This window comes from Ictidomys tridecemlineatus, chromosome 5, assembly GCF_052094955.1.
Source record: "Ictidomys tridecemlineatus isolate mIctTri1 chromosome 5, mIctTri1.hap1, whole genome shotgun sequence".
Taxonomy (NCBI): domain Eukaryota; kingdom Metazoa; phylum Chordata; class Mammalia; order Rodentia; family Sciuridae; genus Ictidomys; species Ictidomys tridecemlineatus.
This window is the reverse complement of record NC_135481.1, coordinates 27428263-27447722: the sequence shown is the minus strand read 5'-3', so window position 1 is coordinate 27447722 and position 19460 is coordinate 27428263. Positions and strand designations below refer to the sequence as shown.

The 19460-nt window shown below is 34.5% G+C and overlaps 1 protein-coding gene across 1 annotated transcript in view; it reads left to right on the top strand.

Moving 5' to 3' along the window:
• The window catches only part of Unc13c (unc-13 homolog C), a 576758-nt gene that overhangs the window by 289423 nt on the left and 267875 nt on the right, over positions 1 to 19460 (top strand). The window contains exons 13-15 of the mRNA XM_078049590.1: positions 6078 to 6234; positions 17384 to 17452; positions 19128 to 19217. Of these exons, the coding sequence (XP_077905716.1) occupies positions 6078 to 6234; positions 17384 to 17452; positions 19128 to 19217 (316 nt within the window). The remainder of the gene's footprint in view (positions 1 to 6077; positions 6235 to 17383; positions 17453 to 19127; positions 19218 to 19460) is intronic.

Genomic DNA, 19460 nt, shown 5'->3' with positions numbered 1-19460 from the left:
TTTCTTCATGCTTTTAATTATTTCATTTTCTGTGCAAGAGATTTTTTAAAATTTGATGCTGTCCCACTTATTGATCTTGCTTTTATGTTTTATGCTTTAAAATTCTTGTTAGGAAGTTGGTGCCTAGGCCAATATGTAGAAGTGTTGAGACTGTTTCCTTTTTTGGGAGGGGGGTGCCAAGGATTGAACTCAGGGGGACTTAACCACTGAGCCACACATTACCAGCCCTATTTTGTATTTTATTTAAAGACAAGTTGTCTCTGAGTTGCTTAGCACCTCACTTTTGCTGAGGCTGGCTTTGAGCTCACAATCCTCCTGCCTCAGCCTCCAAGCTACTGGGAATACATGCATGCACCACCACACATGGTGAGCCTGTTTTCTTCTAGCAGTTGCAAAGTTTTTGGTTTAATTACTAAGTCTTTGATCCACTTTGAGTTTGCTTTTATGCAGGGTAAAAGGCAGGGATCTAGTTTCCTTTTTCTATATATGAAGTCAGTTTTCCCAGGCTGTGTTCAACAAAGTGTGATTTTGTCATCTTTGTTGAGTATCAGATGATATATCTATGTGGATTTGTCTCTGTCTTCTATTCTGTTCTACTGATTCTCATGTCTGTTTTGATGCCAGTACCATACTGTTTCTGTTACTTGCACTCTATACTACAAAAATTTATATATCCATCCAGCAATAACAACATGACCATTTAAGTTAGTAGTATTTCCTGTTAGGTATTGTTTTTGCTATATTGTATGTGCTGTGCACATGCATGTGTATGTGTTTTGAGCTAATAACACAAAAATGCTTATATTTGCTTATTTTGACAACTTGCAGGGTACCTTTGAGTCCATATTTGCTGACCATCCAAAGGTTGTCAGCATCTACCTTCAACCTTAAAATGAAAAGACAAACCCCTAAACATTTTCCACTCTTTGCTGTATCCTTATTCAAATGAAGCTCTCTTTTAGACTGGGGAAAGATATTCATTCACCTGTTCCTTTTGAGTAGGTTATCTCATACTTAGAGGACTTAAAGTAGAGGGAAGAATGTAAACAACCTTGAGTTTTTTTCTTGTAGAACATAAACAGTAATAATATAATCCACAGGGTACACTGTTCCCAGTGTTCTTCCAGTCCTTTCCGCTAACTAGTTCCATATTCCATTGCCCATTCCCCCATTGCATAAGCTGCATTGCAACTTTGGGAATCGTATACTCTCTAATGGATACAGAATGAGAAGATGTGGGAAATGAAAAATAGCTTTACTACCTCTGGGGGCCATTACTATGGAATAGTAATTGATTTACAGCCTTGCTGGGCATCAGTCTTGGCCACATACCTCCAATGTAGAGGCCTACAGTGAATGGTTCCTAGAAATATCCTCCCATTTCTCTTTTCTGGTAAATGTTTTAGAATTTTATACACTAGTTAGCCACTGGGTATTTCTCAGTCTAGCCAGCTGCTCTAAAATTATGGAAAAGCCCTTGCATGTACCAAGAAATCTTTTGATTGGTAGCCTTTATTTCCAAAGGTGTAGTGATTTTACATCATATTTGCTTTTCTTGGAAGTTTCCATGGGAGGTTTATATGGATGACCTGTGCAGGTTGCCACCACCCATCATATCCCTGAAAACACCTCAATTATATTTTAATCAGAAAGTAAAATATTTCTGTCAGTTCTCTAAGACAAATACATGCCTAATGCTCTGGAAAATTTAAAGTACTGCTCTCAGCATACTGATGTTAAGTGGAATACTATTAACCTTCAAGTAGTCATCATTGTTATAGCATTACCTGCTATGTACTTTGGCCAAATATTCACAAAGTAATTGGATGCGGTAATATTCTGTCATATTCAAGGTAACCAAGCGTATGTCCTGTACTATTTAATTCTAGATAAATACCTCTGGCTCATATTGCTTTGTTTTCATTAAGAAAAAAATTATTCAATTCCTGGGTACAGGAAATATCTGTACTAAATATGCACTGGATAAAAGAACAATAAAGCATGGCCAAACTATTTCAGAAGAAGCAGGTACATTCATAATATGCAACCTTGAAAAGAGAGGGAGTTGATTCAAAGGAGATGAAATGAGTTTGCTGAAAAGATGTCTGTGTTCCCATGTTAATTACTGCATTATTCAAAATGATCAAGATAAAGAGTCAACCTGTGCCCATCAACAGATGAAGAAAATATGGTATATATTTAAAATATAATATTACTAACCCTTTAAAAAAGAAAAAATCCTGTCATTAATGACAATACAGTTGACCCTGGAACAGACTGTGTTAAATGAAAGAAGCCAGACAGAGTAAGACAAATACTGCATGATCTCATTCATTTGTGAACTCTCAAAAAGTCAAACTCATGAAAGTGGAGAATACAATTGTGGTTATAAGGGGCTACTGGGAATGGGAGGGTTATGAAGAAGTTGACCAGAGGATACAAAATTTCAGTTAGATCACAGGAATGTATTCAAGAGATCTATGGTACAACTATAGTAAATAACAATGTATTGTGTTCTTGAAAATAGCTAAAAGAGTAATTTTAAGTATTCTCATCACATAGAAATGATACATGTGTAAAGCAGTGAACATATCTTGAATCAATCATTCTATAATGTGTGAATATATATACATATATATCACCATAAATATACATATATATATATATAATTTTAATTTGTTGATTGAAAGTAAAGAAGTAATGCAAATTAGCATAGCCACTATGAAAAATAGTGTAGAGGTTCCTCAAAAAAAATTAAAAATATTGTCACATATGATCCAGCAATCCCACTACTACATATATGTAACCAAAAGAAATGAAATGTCTGCTCAAGGGATATCCACACTCCCTTTTGTTGGAGTTGGTTGGAGTACTAGTCATGATAGCCAAAAAAATGGGAAACAAGCTGTGTACAACAGTGGAAGAGTGAGTCAAGGAAATGTACTTGTACCCCATTGGATTACTTACTGCTCAGTTGTTTAAAAATTGGTGAAAACCTGTCATTTGTGACAACATGTATGGAAATAAACCAGCCACAGAAAGGCAAGTGCCACATAATCTCCTATGAATATAGTAAATAAACATGTTGACTTCATAAACATTGAAAGAATGGTGGTTACTAGAGGCTGGGCAGAGTGAGGAAGGAGGGATGGGGAGAGGTTGATCTGTAGGTGCTGTTACGTGGGAATAGAAAGTTTCTGTGTGCTGTTGTGCAGTAGGATGGCTAAAATAATAATGTACTGTTTATTTCAGAAAGCTAAAGGATTTTTAATATTTTTACCATAAAGAAATAATACGTGTTTGTGGACTATGATATGTTTAAGCTGACTTATACATTATACACTGTATATGTGTATCTAAATATCACATGGCATACTACCAATATGCAAAATCTTAAAACTTATTTAAGTAAATTTAAATTAAAAAAATATAGAAGACAAGGAGGAGTATAAATTTAAGAAGGTTTACTTAGTGGTTAGAAGAAATGGTTCTTAACTTGTTATTGCCTCAGCTTTACTCCTTGAGCACTCTACTAGCTTTAAGATCTTGGGGGAAGCAAGTTAGGAAAGGAAAGAATATGTTTAACTACAACAAATACAGGAAAGACTGTCAGACTTCAGAAACAACAATAAAAGTTATAATGACAATAATATTAAAAATAACAACAGCAACAAGAAAAACCAACCAAGTATTTAAAGAAAAAAAAAAAAACTGTGATTCCTGTGGTCATTTATTTAGCATGGTGTTTTCATGCTATTCCTTTGAAAACAGCAACTTTCCCACCTGCTTTTCACATTTTGAGATCATAATAGATCTTCATTTATAACATGATTAAAATGAAGTTTAAAACTATTTTATAAGGAAAGTCTATTCAAGGTTTTTGGAGATCAGAAGTAAACAGCATAGTTCTATGACATTTGGATCATCTGGAGCTATAAATGTTTTGCTCCCCCCACCCTTCTTTATGAGAAGAGTTTATCCATGTTGGGAGCAGAGCAGGAGTGTCAATTTTCACTTTACTTCCTAAATTGTTTTTCTGCTTCCAATACCTACTCCTCTCAATCTTTCTATATACTAATTTCAGAGACAATTTCACGATTCATTCTCTAATACTAATACCCTCTGTGAAGACTAAGGTAAACACTAAAATTGTTGCAAACCTCTAGAAAAAAATTCTAATTTTAATCAATTTTAATAAGAAAAAAATTATAACTGCTTCTAAATCAAAGTTTTTTTTATAAGAAAACTTTAACTTGTAAACCAAAGTTTGGCTTCATTGTTTTCTCAATTTATTTTCTATGGATAGTATACATTAACAGTAATGATAAGTGCATAGCAGAGATTGTGTTCAACTAAGTAACATTGCATATATTTACCGGGCAGTCTATCATCCACAAATTTTCATATGTAACCTATAAATTATTTGTTAAACCTCCCGTTTTAGTTGTAAAACATTGCTCTGGAACACCAAAATCATACTTTCTTAGGGTACTTTCATCATGAATTTATTTATGCTTTAAAATACCATGTTGTGCATGATAATACATACAATTTTATCTGTCAGCTTACAAAAGTGACCTATTAACACTTACAGAAAATTTGTCTTAACCAACATGAGGAAACCCTGAAGGTTCTGGGTAATTAATGCCACCCTTTGTGTATTTGACAATTACCTTTGATGTTGTTATATCCCTTTTTTCTCTGTATTTCTCTTCCTTTGGCATTTTTCCTTTCACAATCTTCTATACAATTGTATTTAAGCATTGCATATTACACAACAATGATTTAAGTCTAACAATTTTAATAACATGATTTATTGAAAAAATATGAAATACGATGGCATAGGCCTAGATTTTTAGATTTTCTTCTCAAAAATAATTTTATATTATTGTGATAATCTTAAATATTTATTATAAAAAGTTCAGTATATAATGAAATTGGATTCTATATCATTTATATTAAGAAGGTAAGCAATCATTAATGATCTCAATTCAAGGTTAAATTACATGTCATGTATTTTTGTGGTATAAATATTATTTCTGCCTCTCAAAGATCCATGTTTAATGTTTTAATTTTCATTAGCTAGTATCAGAAAAAAAACTGAGTGGCAAGATAACCTGGCTGAGTTCTATGAAACATAGTTTTTAGGAGTACTATCCACTTACTTGTGTATTTATATTTGGTGTTGCTTTTCAATAGTTAAAATGAGAGATGGCTAGGTGGAGGATAAATTACTAAGATATGAGAGCAAAATAGGATCAGATTATATACTGAAATTTTCTTTTCTCCATGAATATTTGATCTACTTTTCTACTTTTATCATAAGCTCTGCTTTCAATTTCCAAATCTTTTGTTATAGTTCAAATGAAACAGATTTCCTTGAGAGAAGTAACAGAATTGAACATTTGATGCTTTTGATGATTATAAATGGTACTATTATTCAGGATTTTAAATAAATGGTTTTTAAGCAGAAAGCTGGCATAATTCATTGTGTTCTCACTATTCATCTATTTGTCTAACTATCTTCCATCTGTTAAAAAAAAAAAAAAAAAAAAGTGCTCAGAAAACAGAACTGCTTATAGAAGATAGGCCTTTCTGGAAAAGCTCACAGACTAGACTCAAGTCAGATACGTAATTGAATCAATGTGTAGTAAGAGGAGGGCCTCTTGCTATTTCAATGAGAGGGAAATACAAGGCAAAATTTAGCTGGAATATGGGATTTCAGGAGCTGAAATAAAGGGGGAGCATTAAGTGAGAGAGAGAGAGAGATTTCTTTGGCATTTCTTTCCAGGAGTGCTAAATTCCATGGAAGCACTTTAGGGGTAAACACACAACATTCTTAGAGTTGAAAGGAATCATACACAACCCTGTGTCAAATCACATTCTGATTAAGCAACTTCATATTTGTGAATGAGAAATTTTCAAAAGTTTGAAATTGTTTTCTCCTTCAATTAGACATGGTAGGAGTTTCTTTTTATAGATACAATTGAGGAATGATTTAATTGCTGACAATAGAAGAGATGCTGTTATGTGAATTAGTGTGTTTTAAAATCACTTTATATTTTTTCATCTTGCAGGCACTTTTCCTGTCTGTCTTCTAAATACATGTGCCCTGGTGTTCCTGCTGTCATGAGCACCTTGTTGGCTAATATAAATGCTTTCTATGCTCACACAACGGTTTCAACAAATGTACAGGTTTCCGCCTCAGATCGATTTGCTGCTACCAACTTTGGTGTAAGTATTATTTCTTTTTTTCTCAAGTGCTGGGGCTCAATCCCAGGACCTCATACATGATAGACAAGTACTCTTCCACTTAGCAGATTCTCCAGTCCAGTATAATATCTTTAAACTTTAAAATTCGAGTTACATTTTAAAGGGACTGTGGACTCAAAATATTCTTCAAATATATTGTGTAAAGGATAACTTAGGAAATGTCTCTAGGATAATGGACTATAGCGCAAGGTTCATTTGAAACACTTATAGTAAAGTAACTTTATTTGACAGTCAATAGGAATCTTCATTAGATTGAATCTCCATATCTGGAATGATCTTTTCCAGTGAGGAAGACATACATTCTGTAAGAAAAAACATACTGGAATTCTGTAGGTAATTTTCCATGTAAGCAAATGTAGGATTTGCCATCTTTAGATACGGTTCTCTGGTAAGTATGAGTTTGGCTGCCTTCTCTGGAGCCTGGAAAGCTCCATTTGTACTTCCTACTGGTACTATTAGTACTGCTAGGCAATGATAAGTAAGAAAATAGTAGCTGTATAAATAGCCCAAGAGAATCACCTGTACCTAATTAAAATGGTCTGCCTGAAGTATTGAAAAGCATCAACAACACATGAAAAGCAGAAATGCAGGAATACTAAGAAGTCTAGGTTACACCCATTGCTGAAACTCATTCTTTATGAATATAATAAAAATTGAAATTGACAGTCTGGAAATAGGATGTAAGCTAAGAGTAATCCCAATAAGGTGCTAAGAATCTAAACTAAGACAGAATTGGTGGAGACTGAGAACAAAGGACAGATTCTGAGGTTTTCAGGGCATAAAACCAGCAGCATCAAGAGCACCTGATGTCTTTGGGTTGTAGCCAGTAAGGGGATGAAAAAATGTGCCTTTTAAGATTCCAGGGTTTCTGGCAAGGGCCACTGGGTAGGCAGTAGTGCTGGTTAGTAGTTCTGTGAGACACGTTATTCTTAAAATTAGTATTTAGGGCAAACACCATAAGAAATTACAAAATGTAAGAAAACAACATAATATTTTCAGTAACTTCCTGATTTTGTTTTCATATAGGAAACTAAGATCCATTGTGGGAAAATGATTTCCAAGATATCATAGTTGATATACCACTGCACTTCCAGTTTGGTTCACTGAATATATTTTTATTGAATAATATTGTTAGAAATCAAGTTTTGGAATATGTATCACAGAATAGAACCAACTCAGGCACAGAAAGTGAAAGATGAAAACCCTATCAGAAGGAAAATGTGCTGCTGTGTTTACTCTTGTTCTGTGCTTTTCATCAAAGAGAATATTGCCATTTAATAACAAGCCAACAGAAATACTAATACCAGAGAATACTTTTCAGGCTAGGAGTCATAAAACTTGAGATTTTATTATAATTTACCAAGTCAATTCATCTAAACCTGAATTTCTCCATCTGCTTAATAAATATAATAGTTCTTTCTCTAACAGTTTTCTCAAATTTAACATAAAAATTAAATGATTTAAAACTGGTAACCTAGTGTGTCAAATTTGAAAGTGAAAGAATTAAATAAAGTATGAGGATTTTGTCCTTCCTGCCCTACCTCTAATATAAACAGACCACAAGCTAACTTTGTTAGACAGATGACTCTTGTAGGACCTGGACCAAAATGCATCCAGTTCATCAAAATAGTATTATGACTAAATACCAGATCACAGAACACTTTTGCTGTTAAACCCTCATCTTTGGTAACAGAACTCCTTGTCTTGGGATTTCACCTATAAAGCATTTTGTGTTATGAAATTGTTTTGCTTCTGACATTCTGCTGGTGTGCATTGTGGGGAATGAGCCAACCATGTAGAACACGGAGCCTTTTTACCTCTGAGAATAAAAGATGTGGTGATATGATTAATACCTGCCATAGAAGCTACCTGGAGGGAAATTAGATAACATGTTCTTTTTCTCCATGCTGACTCACAGAAGAGAAAGCAGATTGATTTCAGTATATTTCAGGTTTCAGTGACAACATAGTTATAACAAACTTCATTTTGTAAATCAAATAACTTCTTATAGAATAGGGATATAAAAAGACATTTTGATCAAACTATAGCTTGATAAATTGGTGATTTGGCATGTAAATTTTTATTTGTCTCTAACTATTGAAAATAATGCTATTTGCTGAGTTAAATATATTACATATAGTAATTCTCACCTCCACTTTGGAGACCCAGATTTTTATTCCGCCTCACTACTGAATCTAATACATGACTTGGGGCCCAGTGACAACCACGTGGTCCTTTCTTTACTTTTCTCAAAGCTGTAACCCAGACATGTTAAGTCTTCTGAAAAAAAAAAAAACTTTGATATAAAGAGAACAGCTAAGAACAGAGCAGGGAGGAAGAGCATGAGGAAAAGATTAACATTAAACAGAGACGAGTGGGGGGAGAGAAAGGAAGAGAGAAGGGAAAGCATATGGAAATGGTAGGAGACCCTCAATGTTACACAAAATTACATATAAGAGGTTGTGAGAGGAAAGTGGGAGGGGAAACAAGGGAGAGAATTGAACAACAGCAGATGAGGTAGAGAGGGAAGATGGGAGGGGAGGGGAGGGTGGATAGTAAGGGATAGGAAAGGTAGCAGAATACAACAGTCACTAATATGCCATTATGTAAAAACATGAGTGTGTAACCGATGTGATTCTGCAATTTGTATTTGGGGTAAAAATGGGAGTTCATAACCCAATTGAGTCAAATGTATGAAAGATGATATATCATGAGCTTTGTAATGTTTTGAACAACCAATAAAAAAAATTAAACTAGTAGAAAAATCTTTCTTAAGATAATTGTTGAAACAAACAAATCCTTAAGCAATCCATTTCTTTCAGAAATTTAGACTTTTTGCATATAAATGTTACTTAAGTTGTGGTGTGGATGAAAATTCTCAAGGACAAAAGAAAAAGGACAGAACCTTGAGTGTACAGAGGAAGGGCAAGCAAAGCTTCCTGAGAAAAGTGGCTAGAGAGAATGATGAGAGGGATGACAAAAATGTGACATTATGACAGTGGAGATGAATTGAGGAAAAGGGGAGGCCACTGTTAACTGTCAATTTAGGTAGTTTAACTAAGTTGGGAAAAGAAATGAATGCATTGGATTCAGCAAGTAAGTCACTGGCAAAGCAGTTAAGGCTGAAAGCTGGTCTCATGGGTTGCTGAGTGAATGACATAGATGAACTCACGTATTCACCAAAATATAAGGAGAGTTTATGAACAATACCCATATATAATAATTTAAAAAATGGAAAAAATGCTATAAAACTCTACGATTTAATTCCAACACTAAAGTCATACCCAGGATTAGACTGAAAGGAAATGTATAAAATGCCAATGACACATCCATCAGTTAGAATTAATACTGGTATTTTGTTGGTATTGTTTTGAAACCATTTTTACATTTGAATTTGAAATTTTTCTTTATCAAATTTGTATTAATTTTATAATAATGTGAAAATCCAGTAAATGAGAGAAAAGAAATAAAACTATTCTTTCTTCCAAGGAAATTAGAAATGAAGGAAAAATGAGAAATTGGGCAAGAACAAGAAGATTTTTGTCTTATAAAAACAGATTTTGTTTCTACTTTCTGACAAAGTTGGGTTTTTTAAATTCTTTAATGAGATAGATTTGGACATATTTGGGGACTGCTAGGAAAGGAGCTAGATAGAGCGTGGTTCACATTTACCATGAGAGAGAATGAGTGGTAAGGTAATATCACAGAGGAGAAATAAGGAAGTGGTCAAGAGGTCAGAGGCAGAGGCTGTCCTTTAGAACAAGACAGGATGAACTCTTTTCTTAAATTTGAGGAAACAGTATGGGGTTCCTTGCAAGGAACAGTAAGCTTTTGATAGAGGAGTGCAAATTTTTTAATCTTCCTTGTAGTTGACTGCAAGGACAAGGAAAGCTCGCCTATAAAACTAGGGCTATATTGCGGATGCTGAAGTGAGAGAGGGAGGTAAAAGTTTTGGTGTGCTATTGATGGGAATACAAAGAGGAATGTTTCGTAGGCATGGAAGAAGACTTTGTAGTAAAGGTAGCATTTGCTATTGGGCACTACAAATTTGTTGTCACAACAATTCATGTGTTGCAAGGATTTGTCAAAGTTTGTCAGCATCCTGATGGATAGGCTGTAGTTTTGCAGAAGAGAGGCAGTGGAAGGGTAAAGGAATTCTTAGGTTGACAGTGCTATGAGGAGAAAAGTGATTCACCATAGGGTCTAGATTTGGTAAGTGGAAGCAGGAGAGGCATGAGGGGGTGGGGTATGTTTGGAAGGAACATCATGCTTTTCAGTTAACATTTCAAAGGGGAAATCTGGAGTACAAGTATTATTTCTTCAAACAAGTTGAATTGTTGAAAAGTGAATGTGAAGAATGGTATACCACTGGACCATTCCTGCCCACAAGAACTGACTGCTCAGTCTTCAGGAATGTTGAAAACTGGCTGTTAAATACGGGTATCATTGAAGTTGAAAATATTTACAGCATAGAAACTGACAAATGATAAAATCAAAGCCTTTTGCTTTCAGAGAACCAGTTCACCCATTCACCATTGAGTATAAATACTGTTTTGAGTAATGATCAAAGAATGTTATTGGAGAAAATGTTTTCATGAGCATGAAAGAAACTCCTGGGTAGATCACAGGTTGGAAAGGGAGAAAATTCCTTGAGGTGGTGATGGTTCATCAATATTTTAATTTTTTAGATATCCTTAGGAAATTCTTTTAGTGAGTTATTATATAAATAATAAAAAAATAGTAAAATTAATGTTTATCTAGTTCTGTTTTTCCCCTGAGTGTATACTCTCTCTTTGACATAGCCAGTACTAGGCAAATACAATATACTAATAAATATTTATTTGTATTATACATGTTATTTCTATGTCCACTTATTCTTTCAAGGCACATTTATGTGGTACTTCATGAACACTACTATGGCAGGTAATAGAAATACTGAAAGACAAATGTTTACTCTTTGGGGCTTATGCTCTAATAAGGTAATCACATAAACAGGTAAAAACAATCATAAATCACTCTCAAAATGTAATAAGTCTCATAGGAGTTTATACAGTACTTACAAATGCTTTGATATTAAAGAGGAACAGATGACTGGTTCTCTCCAGGAACTCAGGGAAGCTTGACAGAGGAATGATGGATACTATTTTCAAAATCAAAGATGTAGTTTCCATATTTTTAGGAACTTATTTGAGTAGACCAGTAGAAATAGAAACACAAAAAAAGTTCAAAAAAGTGTGGGATGCAACCTACCTATTGAGTAGGACAGATAGAGTAAGAGATGGAAGTTGAATAGGAAGCTTTGTTATTGAATTGGCATGAAATTATTGAGGACTTTACTACTCACTAGAGTGATCTTTATTCTTAAAATATAGGGGATATGATCATATAAAATTTCTAATTGAGAGTGATCACTCTGTAGAGAAAATAGGACATGTATGAGACAGGGTTCAGTTGCAGTAATAGAAGGCATCCTAGCCAAAGTAAGTAGAAAAGAACTTAACAAAGAGAATTCGATGTTTAAAACATTATATGAAGGACTGCAGGAGGGTCACTTCATAATAATTTGCAGAATTTGCAGATTTTCAAGACTGTCCTTTAGAACAAGACAGGATGAACTCTTTTCTAAAATTTGAGGAAATAATATGGGGGTAAGTTTTTTTTTCAAGACACACAAACAGGAATGTAGGGAACAAGTAGACTGCCTCTATTATCAATGCAACCATCTTTTCAAAACCACAAAGCTGGTGACAAAAGACTGGAAAACAAAAGTCTCCATAACTTGACTTAGTAGCAAAAAATAAGCCAAACTGTAGGCAGTGGGTCCCCATCTCAGACTTGCTTCCTAAATAGAGTTGTCAATGCACATGCATCCAATAGGCAGATACTAAGGTAATTATGACAAACTAATACTAAAGTGTGAGAGAGAATGGCATATAGTGTTTTAGCCACAGGGAACCACACACAGAGCAGTAAAGAGAAATGAGTAAAGAGTCTTTGGAATTGAACACAGGAGGACTAAATGGAAGTTAGGGAGAAGGATGATGTGCTAGTCCTAACATGGCAATGTGCTGCTGAATCTAGAAAATAGTTTACAGGGAAAATGTAGTATTGCAAAAGAGAGAATGGATATGGGAAACATTTTGGAACACATTGTTTTTTTGTGACTTTCCAAAGGATTAGTGTGAGTAGAGGCAGTGTTACCTGAACCTTCTACATTTTGAAAGGATGCTCTTTAAGAAGAATGCAAACTTTCCATTGGAAATTTTGGTTAAAATTAGTATTTAGGGCAAACACCGCAAGAAATTACAAGATGTAAGAATACAACATAATATTTTCATTAACTTCCAGATATACATCTTTTTAAATTTTTTCTATAGTTTAGCGGTATTGATTTTTCTTTATCATTTTTAAATATTACAGAATTTCTAAGAACTTGTACAGAAAGAAAAGAAATATAATTCAGTATTTTATCTAGCAGAGTTGATTGATAGCTTAGAAAAATTTGTTTTAGCTTCACCATTCATTAATAATGGCATAGGCAATTCAATGCCTTTTCTCAAATTTGGGATAGCATTATTATATTTTTTTATACCTGATGTTAAAGAAAAACAGCTCACAAAAAAGTTACACAGGTAAGGAAGACTTTATTCAAGGAAGTTGCAATAGAAGTGAGAGACCAGACCTCAGTCTATATCAACTCCACTGAAACAAAGGTGAGAGGGTTTTAAGGAATGGGAAAAGTTAGAGGGGATATTATTCAGGCTCTGAGGCGAGAGGCTTGATAGATTTTTCATGATGAGCCTTTGTGTTTGCTAATGCACATGCATCAATGTTAGCCTCATACCCTCCCAAGGAGACAAGGAGATAGGAGTGCTCACTCCTTGATGATTACATTTCAAAGAGATGGCTGCTATTCTTTCAGAAAGATATTCATGGATTAAAAAGTTTATAAGAGGCTTTTTAAAAAATGTTTACATATCAAAGGGACAAAGAAGGAACGTGTACTTACAAGTTTTCCAAAGAAAATTCTCTAAGAAGAGGTTGGTCAGGGCCTAGATTTAAGAAGAAGCCTATGCAAAGTCTAGCCAAGCTGAGGGGAACCTTAAGTGAATAGTAACAAATTAGTGATTTCAGGTTTTCCTGTGAAGGAACTCTAAACACACTGAATTGATGAAATTTACTAATTAGTTTGAAATTTCAAACATCCTTGTAGTGCCATTTAATCATTTTGAAGTATCTGTTGATATCAGTGTTAATCTCAACTCAGCAAGAAATGCAATTTCCACTATGTTCATATGATCAACATTAATTGAATTATCAAAATTTATTAAAATAGCCCATGAATGACTTCTATTTGAAATATGTCTCTTTGTGATGAGTTTATTTTTGGTATGATCTGGAAAAAAAATGTTAAAATTTGTTAATCAAAGAATACTGTTTAACTTATTCCTAAAAATTTCACAAAAACCTAAGATCTGATGAATAAAATGGGTAGGGATTTTCCCAGGGACACTGAAGCAGTGAGGGCTTAGAGCTTGAGCATCATTGATTTCTGCCTCAGTTAACCCCTGTTGTTGGAGAAAGACAGAGAGAAAGATGGTGAAGGGAGAAGTTGTCGTAGTGCAGAGGTTTTCATACCTCTTCCTTTCTAGAGCTTTTCTTTCTACAGTTCCCAGGATCCTGGAGAAAATTTCCTGAGCATTTTGTCCAGTAGCAACTGTCTTTCCTCAGGTCAAAATCCTCCCTCTATCCATGAGCCCAATCTGGTGGCTTTGTGTGGCCCATTAAATAAGAATGGTTTTTACATCTTTAAATATTGAAAAAAAATCAAAAGATTATTATTATTTGGTGACATGTGAACATTATATAAAATTTCCATTTTAGTGTCATGAATAAAGTATCATACCCATTTATTTATGTATTTTCTATTGCAGCTTATCTTGCAGTATCGGGGCTGAGTGATTTTAACAGGGGTCCATGTTACCTTTTGAATATAGCCCTTACTGCTTATTTTAAAAGGGACATTTTTTTTTCTCTCTCTTCCCCCTGTTCTCTAATCTGGGGGCTGAGAACAAGATTACCTTGCATTATCTGCTCTATACAGGAAGGAGATGTCTCTAGAAGATCTAGGAAGTCACTATCTCTCTTGCATGAGTGAATTTCAACACACCCTCAGAGTGCATCTGGGAGCCCCTGCCATGGCACACCTGGAATGAGGCCTTTGAATAGCTTCTTTAAAAGCCCTCTGTTTTCCTTACTGACAGAACCACAGCCTCTGGGACTGGAGTCCCCTGTGTTTCTCCTTTGCTAGCAAAGCAATAAACCTTCATTTTGCTTTTTCTCAAAACTGTGTCCTCATGATTAAATTGGCATGAATTGGCATCCAGTACAAGGACCGAGCTTTCAGTAACATAATTATGACAGTCCCCAAAGTAAAAAAAAACATTTCCTTTCTAGCCTTTTGTAGACAGTTTGCTGACCCCTGGCCTACTTAGTCTGATCAGCAAATAAAACATACATTTTTGATAACTGATAATATTTAGTATTATAATTGATTTGCCTCCTACTAGACATATGTGGCCTCTACCTAATACAAAGAACTGAATAATGTGACATTTTCCAATATGGTGACATGTCCCCCAGGGGAAACATGTTTTAATCACTCAGTCTTCTTTACTCCTCAAATCATGCCATGCAGACAGTAGGCCTCCTAGGATCGTGCAAAGGCAATCTCACTCTAGTTAAATAGAAATATGGTAAATAAAATTACATCTCAAGCTGTCCCTGCTGTTAAAGAATCTCTTTGAAAATTCAATCAGCACCACACTTTTAATTTCATATCATCTGATATTGTTTGGAATTCTTTGACAACAAGCCCAGCAGTCTTCTCCACAGCTTTCAGTTTTCCTTGAATGTAAATTTTCCAGCTGGGCCCTGAAGACCTAGGTGGGGAGACAAAATGAGAGATCTGTATCAGTCAGAATTTTGTTCAACTGCATAAAACAGAAAAGCAAATGAACTTAGCTAAATACTCCACTCCTCCGCCCCTCCAATATAAGTGAAGTCCAGAGGTAAGGAATTGAGGACTAGTACAGCTGCTCAGGACTGTAATTTTTAATAAGGGTGGGTAAAAGGGACTAGGGCAGGGTGGGAGGTCCTTGTAGCTTAAAGCTTCACCATTCTTACCATTTGTTTAGTTTTTCACCTTTTAGGCATGATAGACTCTGCCCTCTGTTTGAACTGAAGGTGAGAAAAAGGAAGATTCACGAAGGGCAAAAGGAAAAAAAAGCCTGAAAGCTCTATTAAACAAGTAATTCCATAGCAAACACTAATAAAACAAACTATCTGCCAAGAATTCTTTTAGGATCTTTTTAAATCAGAATTGAGTCCTTCCTGTTTTATAAGATATATATATTACATATATCTCATTGCCCAAAAACATGGCTTCATGGCCATGCCTGGAAGAACAAAGATCTGGGAAGGTAAGCATTTCTAACTAGGCACATGAGGCTCTATTATAAGGTACCATGGAAGAGTGGATACTGGGCATCCAGCCAGAGCAGTTGGCCCCAGTGGGCATAACAGGGTCAGTGATTTGGGTCATGGCATGGTTGATCAGAGTTACTCAGCTGTCTGGATGATTTGTGCCAATCACAGAGGTCAGGTAAAGCATCCAAGACATGAAATGAATCAGACTGACTTTTACAGTCATCTGAATGATTAACTTTACTTAGTCCTAACAGATTATTGTTGTGGCTCTTTCTTTTTTTTTTTTTTCATTTTGATGGAGAGCCACTTGCCCACATGGATGGAAGCTGGGGAGTTAACAAAGGGTAACATAAGTTGCCCACTCCCCTGGCAAGGTATGGTGGAGAGTGGAAAAGAAAAATTCCAGACATTTAACACATCCATATATTTCTAGTACCTTGTTGGGTGAGAGAGTTTTAACCTTCCTAGGGAGATTGTAAACTCTGAAAGGCAAAGTTTATCCCTCCAGCTTCTTTATGTTCTCTATGGTTATTAGCACAGAGGCATGTTCTAATTTTGTTCAGAGGTGTGTGAATCTCATAAAGGCACTTAACTCAGAAAAATGAAGTTTTAATTAAGGAATAATTCATCACCTCCTGTTAATAGTCCACTCCATTAATGTCAGTAACATCAAGGAATAAGAGTTCTATATCCTATTAATCCAACTTCTGTGTAAAACTACTTGGAAAATATCCCATTTTTCTTCATATCTTACAAAATGAAATTTGGTGTCTACAGAGTATTAATGTGTGCAGAGAACTTTTCTCTCAATCCCCCACCCATGGATATTTAGTTTCAATTAAAAAACTAGAATACTGGAGGGTCAATCTATAGGGTATCTGTTTGACTTTAATGTTTTTCCCTGTTTGTCTGTAATTCACACAATTTCAATCTTATACTCTTTATTCTCAGTCTTCAAGTACTTATAGCAAGAAGACAATACAACAATGATGCTGTATTGAAAGTTGGCAGCAGCAATCTTGCAGGCTTAATTTTTATACTACTTTTAGCACTAAATCATAAACATCCTTTAAAAGTAATTGATCTTTCAGATTAAGTCTGTATTTGCTTCCAAAAAGAAAATGGTTTTTGAAACTGTTTTTAACACAAAACAACAGCTGTTCCCCGTTTCATAAGCGGGAGAAGTTTGGAAATCTAATTCGTTTTCTGGAGGGCCGAGATGGTGTACTGGAGTAGAATGGGGGTGGATTGTGTTTTCTCTTGCTGACACATTATATTGCTGTGAGTCATTACATATAGAGAAATATAGCTGCAATTCATTTGTATGAGCTCTTTGTATGGAACACAGCTCTCTAGATGCTTTTGTTAGAACATTTACTTTCTGTTTTCTTTCATTCATTAGAGAAGGCAGTGTGATTTTTAGGGAAGAACATGGATTTGATGTGAAAGAGACTTTTGTTCAAATCACTGCATTGCTGCATACTAGCTCTGAAGGTCTTGGACAATTCTTTGATCCTTCCTTTCTACCAAAAGGGAAAAAATACCTTACATAGAATTATTGCAAGAACTTTTAGAGTGACCATTTATTTCCATTCTACTATTTTGTGTTTTCTTGGCACAGAGGGAAAAATTCATAAAACTACTGGACCAGTTGCATAACTCTCTAAGGATTGACCTGTCAAAATATAGGGTATGTACAAAATTATTTCCCTAAAGGTAAACATTGGTGTTTGTTCCAAATGAATTCTTGCCATGTTGTAAATTTATCCATTGTGTAAAATAAAAGTGAAACATTTTGATTTCAGGTGTCATCACACTAGAAGTAACCTACAGATTTTCTTTATTTGGAAAGGTGCTTAAATGCTTTGCCCCACTTAAACCTACAGCAATCATAATACTCTGTATGTATGTGCAGCTTTCATTGTATAATTTTCAAAATAAATATCAGATATGCTAACTTATGAGTATGGCCCAGTCCTCATATTTGAAAATTCACTTCTTGTTACTGAGATAATTTGCTTGATATTTCCCCAAAGTCTGAGATATCTGTTGGAATTTACTGCTCAATTCTGTCTTCCTGAATCAGTGTACTTGTTCAACACTGTCCAGAGTTCATTGTCAACAATTCTATTATTCTACTTCTAGGTGAAATGGATACACACATGCATATAAACACACACACACACACACACACACACACACAATTTTAGTTTTAAAATGCCTTACAAAATTGAGTTACAAATTTCAGTTTCAAAAATATAGTCATAACTATAGATGTTCTTGTACCTCATATATTCTTTTTGTTTGTGTGTGAGTACGGCTAGGGATCATTATGAAGACTTTGTATTTGCTAGGCAAATGCTTTACCATCTTGCCTTCTCTAACAATTTATCCTAAATCTTCTTTTCATATTTACACATATGCTTCTCTTCTGCATCCATTTTTAATTAATCTCTTACTGACAGTGTTCTTAATTGTATATTTCTAGAAATTATACAAACCAAATTCTATCAAGCTCATAGTTCATGTTGGAACTTGGGATGAAATGATGTGAAAAGAATCACCATGACAGCCATTAAAAAAGATATTTGGGGGCAAGAAGGGCCTTGGGACTACCCCCATTCAACCATCCTTTACACATGCCAGCTGTACTTAAGTTCATGAGTAAAATCTGGTAGTTAGTTGAGATTTTCTTGTGGCTCTTTAGAAAGCCAGTCTGAGAGCAAGATGAAAATTTTCTCAATGTTTAAATAAACTCTTTCTCTAAACATTTTCATGCATGTATATCTCTTTTACTTCAAAATTCTGAACATCTGTGTTTTTAATGATACTTCTCACCAAACTTCACTAAAACTTTAACTTTTTAAAATGATACTTAGGTTTTTTAAAGGAGAGACTATACAATGCAGTCTTATTCCTTAAACTTTTAAAAGTTTCTTTGTGATAAAAACATATTAGATGTACAGTGCTCAAAGTATTTTTGCAAAAATGTACCTATATTTAGAAAATAATGAGAAGATTTTCAAATATATACCAATCTCCCTTCTTTTAGTAGCATAATAATTTTATGAGCAAGGATTGACATAATAACATTGCCATAAGGATATTGTTTTGTACTTTTTGATTGAATTGTGAGTATAAATAAAAGGATATGGCTTTCTAATAGGAAGAATAAATTATTTCCACATCTTCCATTTTCCACAACATTGTATGATAAAAATATTTTGAGAATACTTCATGGATCTTTTTAAATTTTTATGCAATTTACTTCCCATTTTCTTTCACAGTAAGCTAGTTTTAGTTTATTTTCCCAATGGAGGTTTAATGCTGGCAACTTTACTCTTTTCTATTTCCTATTTCTCCAGGAAAACTTTCCTGCCAGCAATAGTGAAAGACTACAAGACCTGAAATCAACTGTTGACCTGCTGACAAGCATCACCTTTTTTAGGATGAAGGTATCTCATTTTATTTCTGTCAGTGTCTTGGTGTGACATAAGAACACATATATTCCCTGGAAAATTCTCTTGCTTAGTACTGTTCAACATCAGCAATTAAGTCTGAGCTAAATGAATCTTCCAGTGTGAGGTGTAATTTAAGAAGGGATTATTCTAGACACAACATATGCTGATCCATTTGGTTCAAATTTAGTCTTAAGTTAAACTTATTTTAAACAAAGCTCTCTAGTAAGTGGACATGGC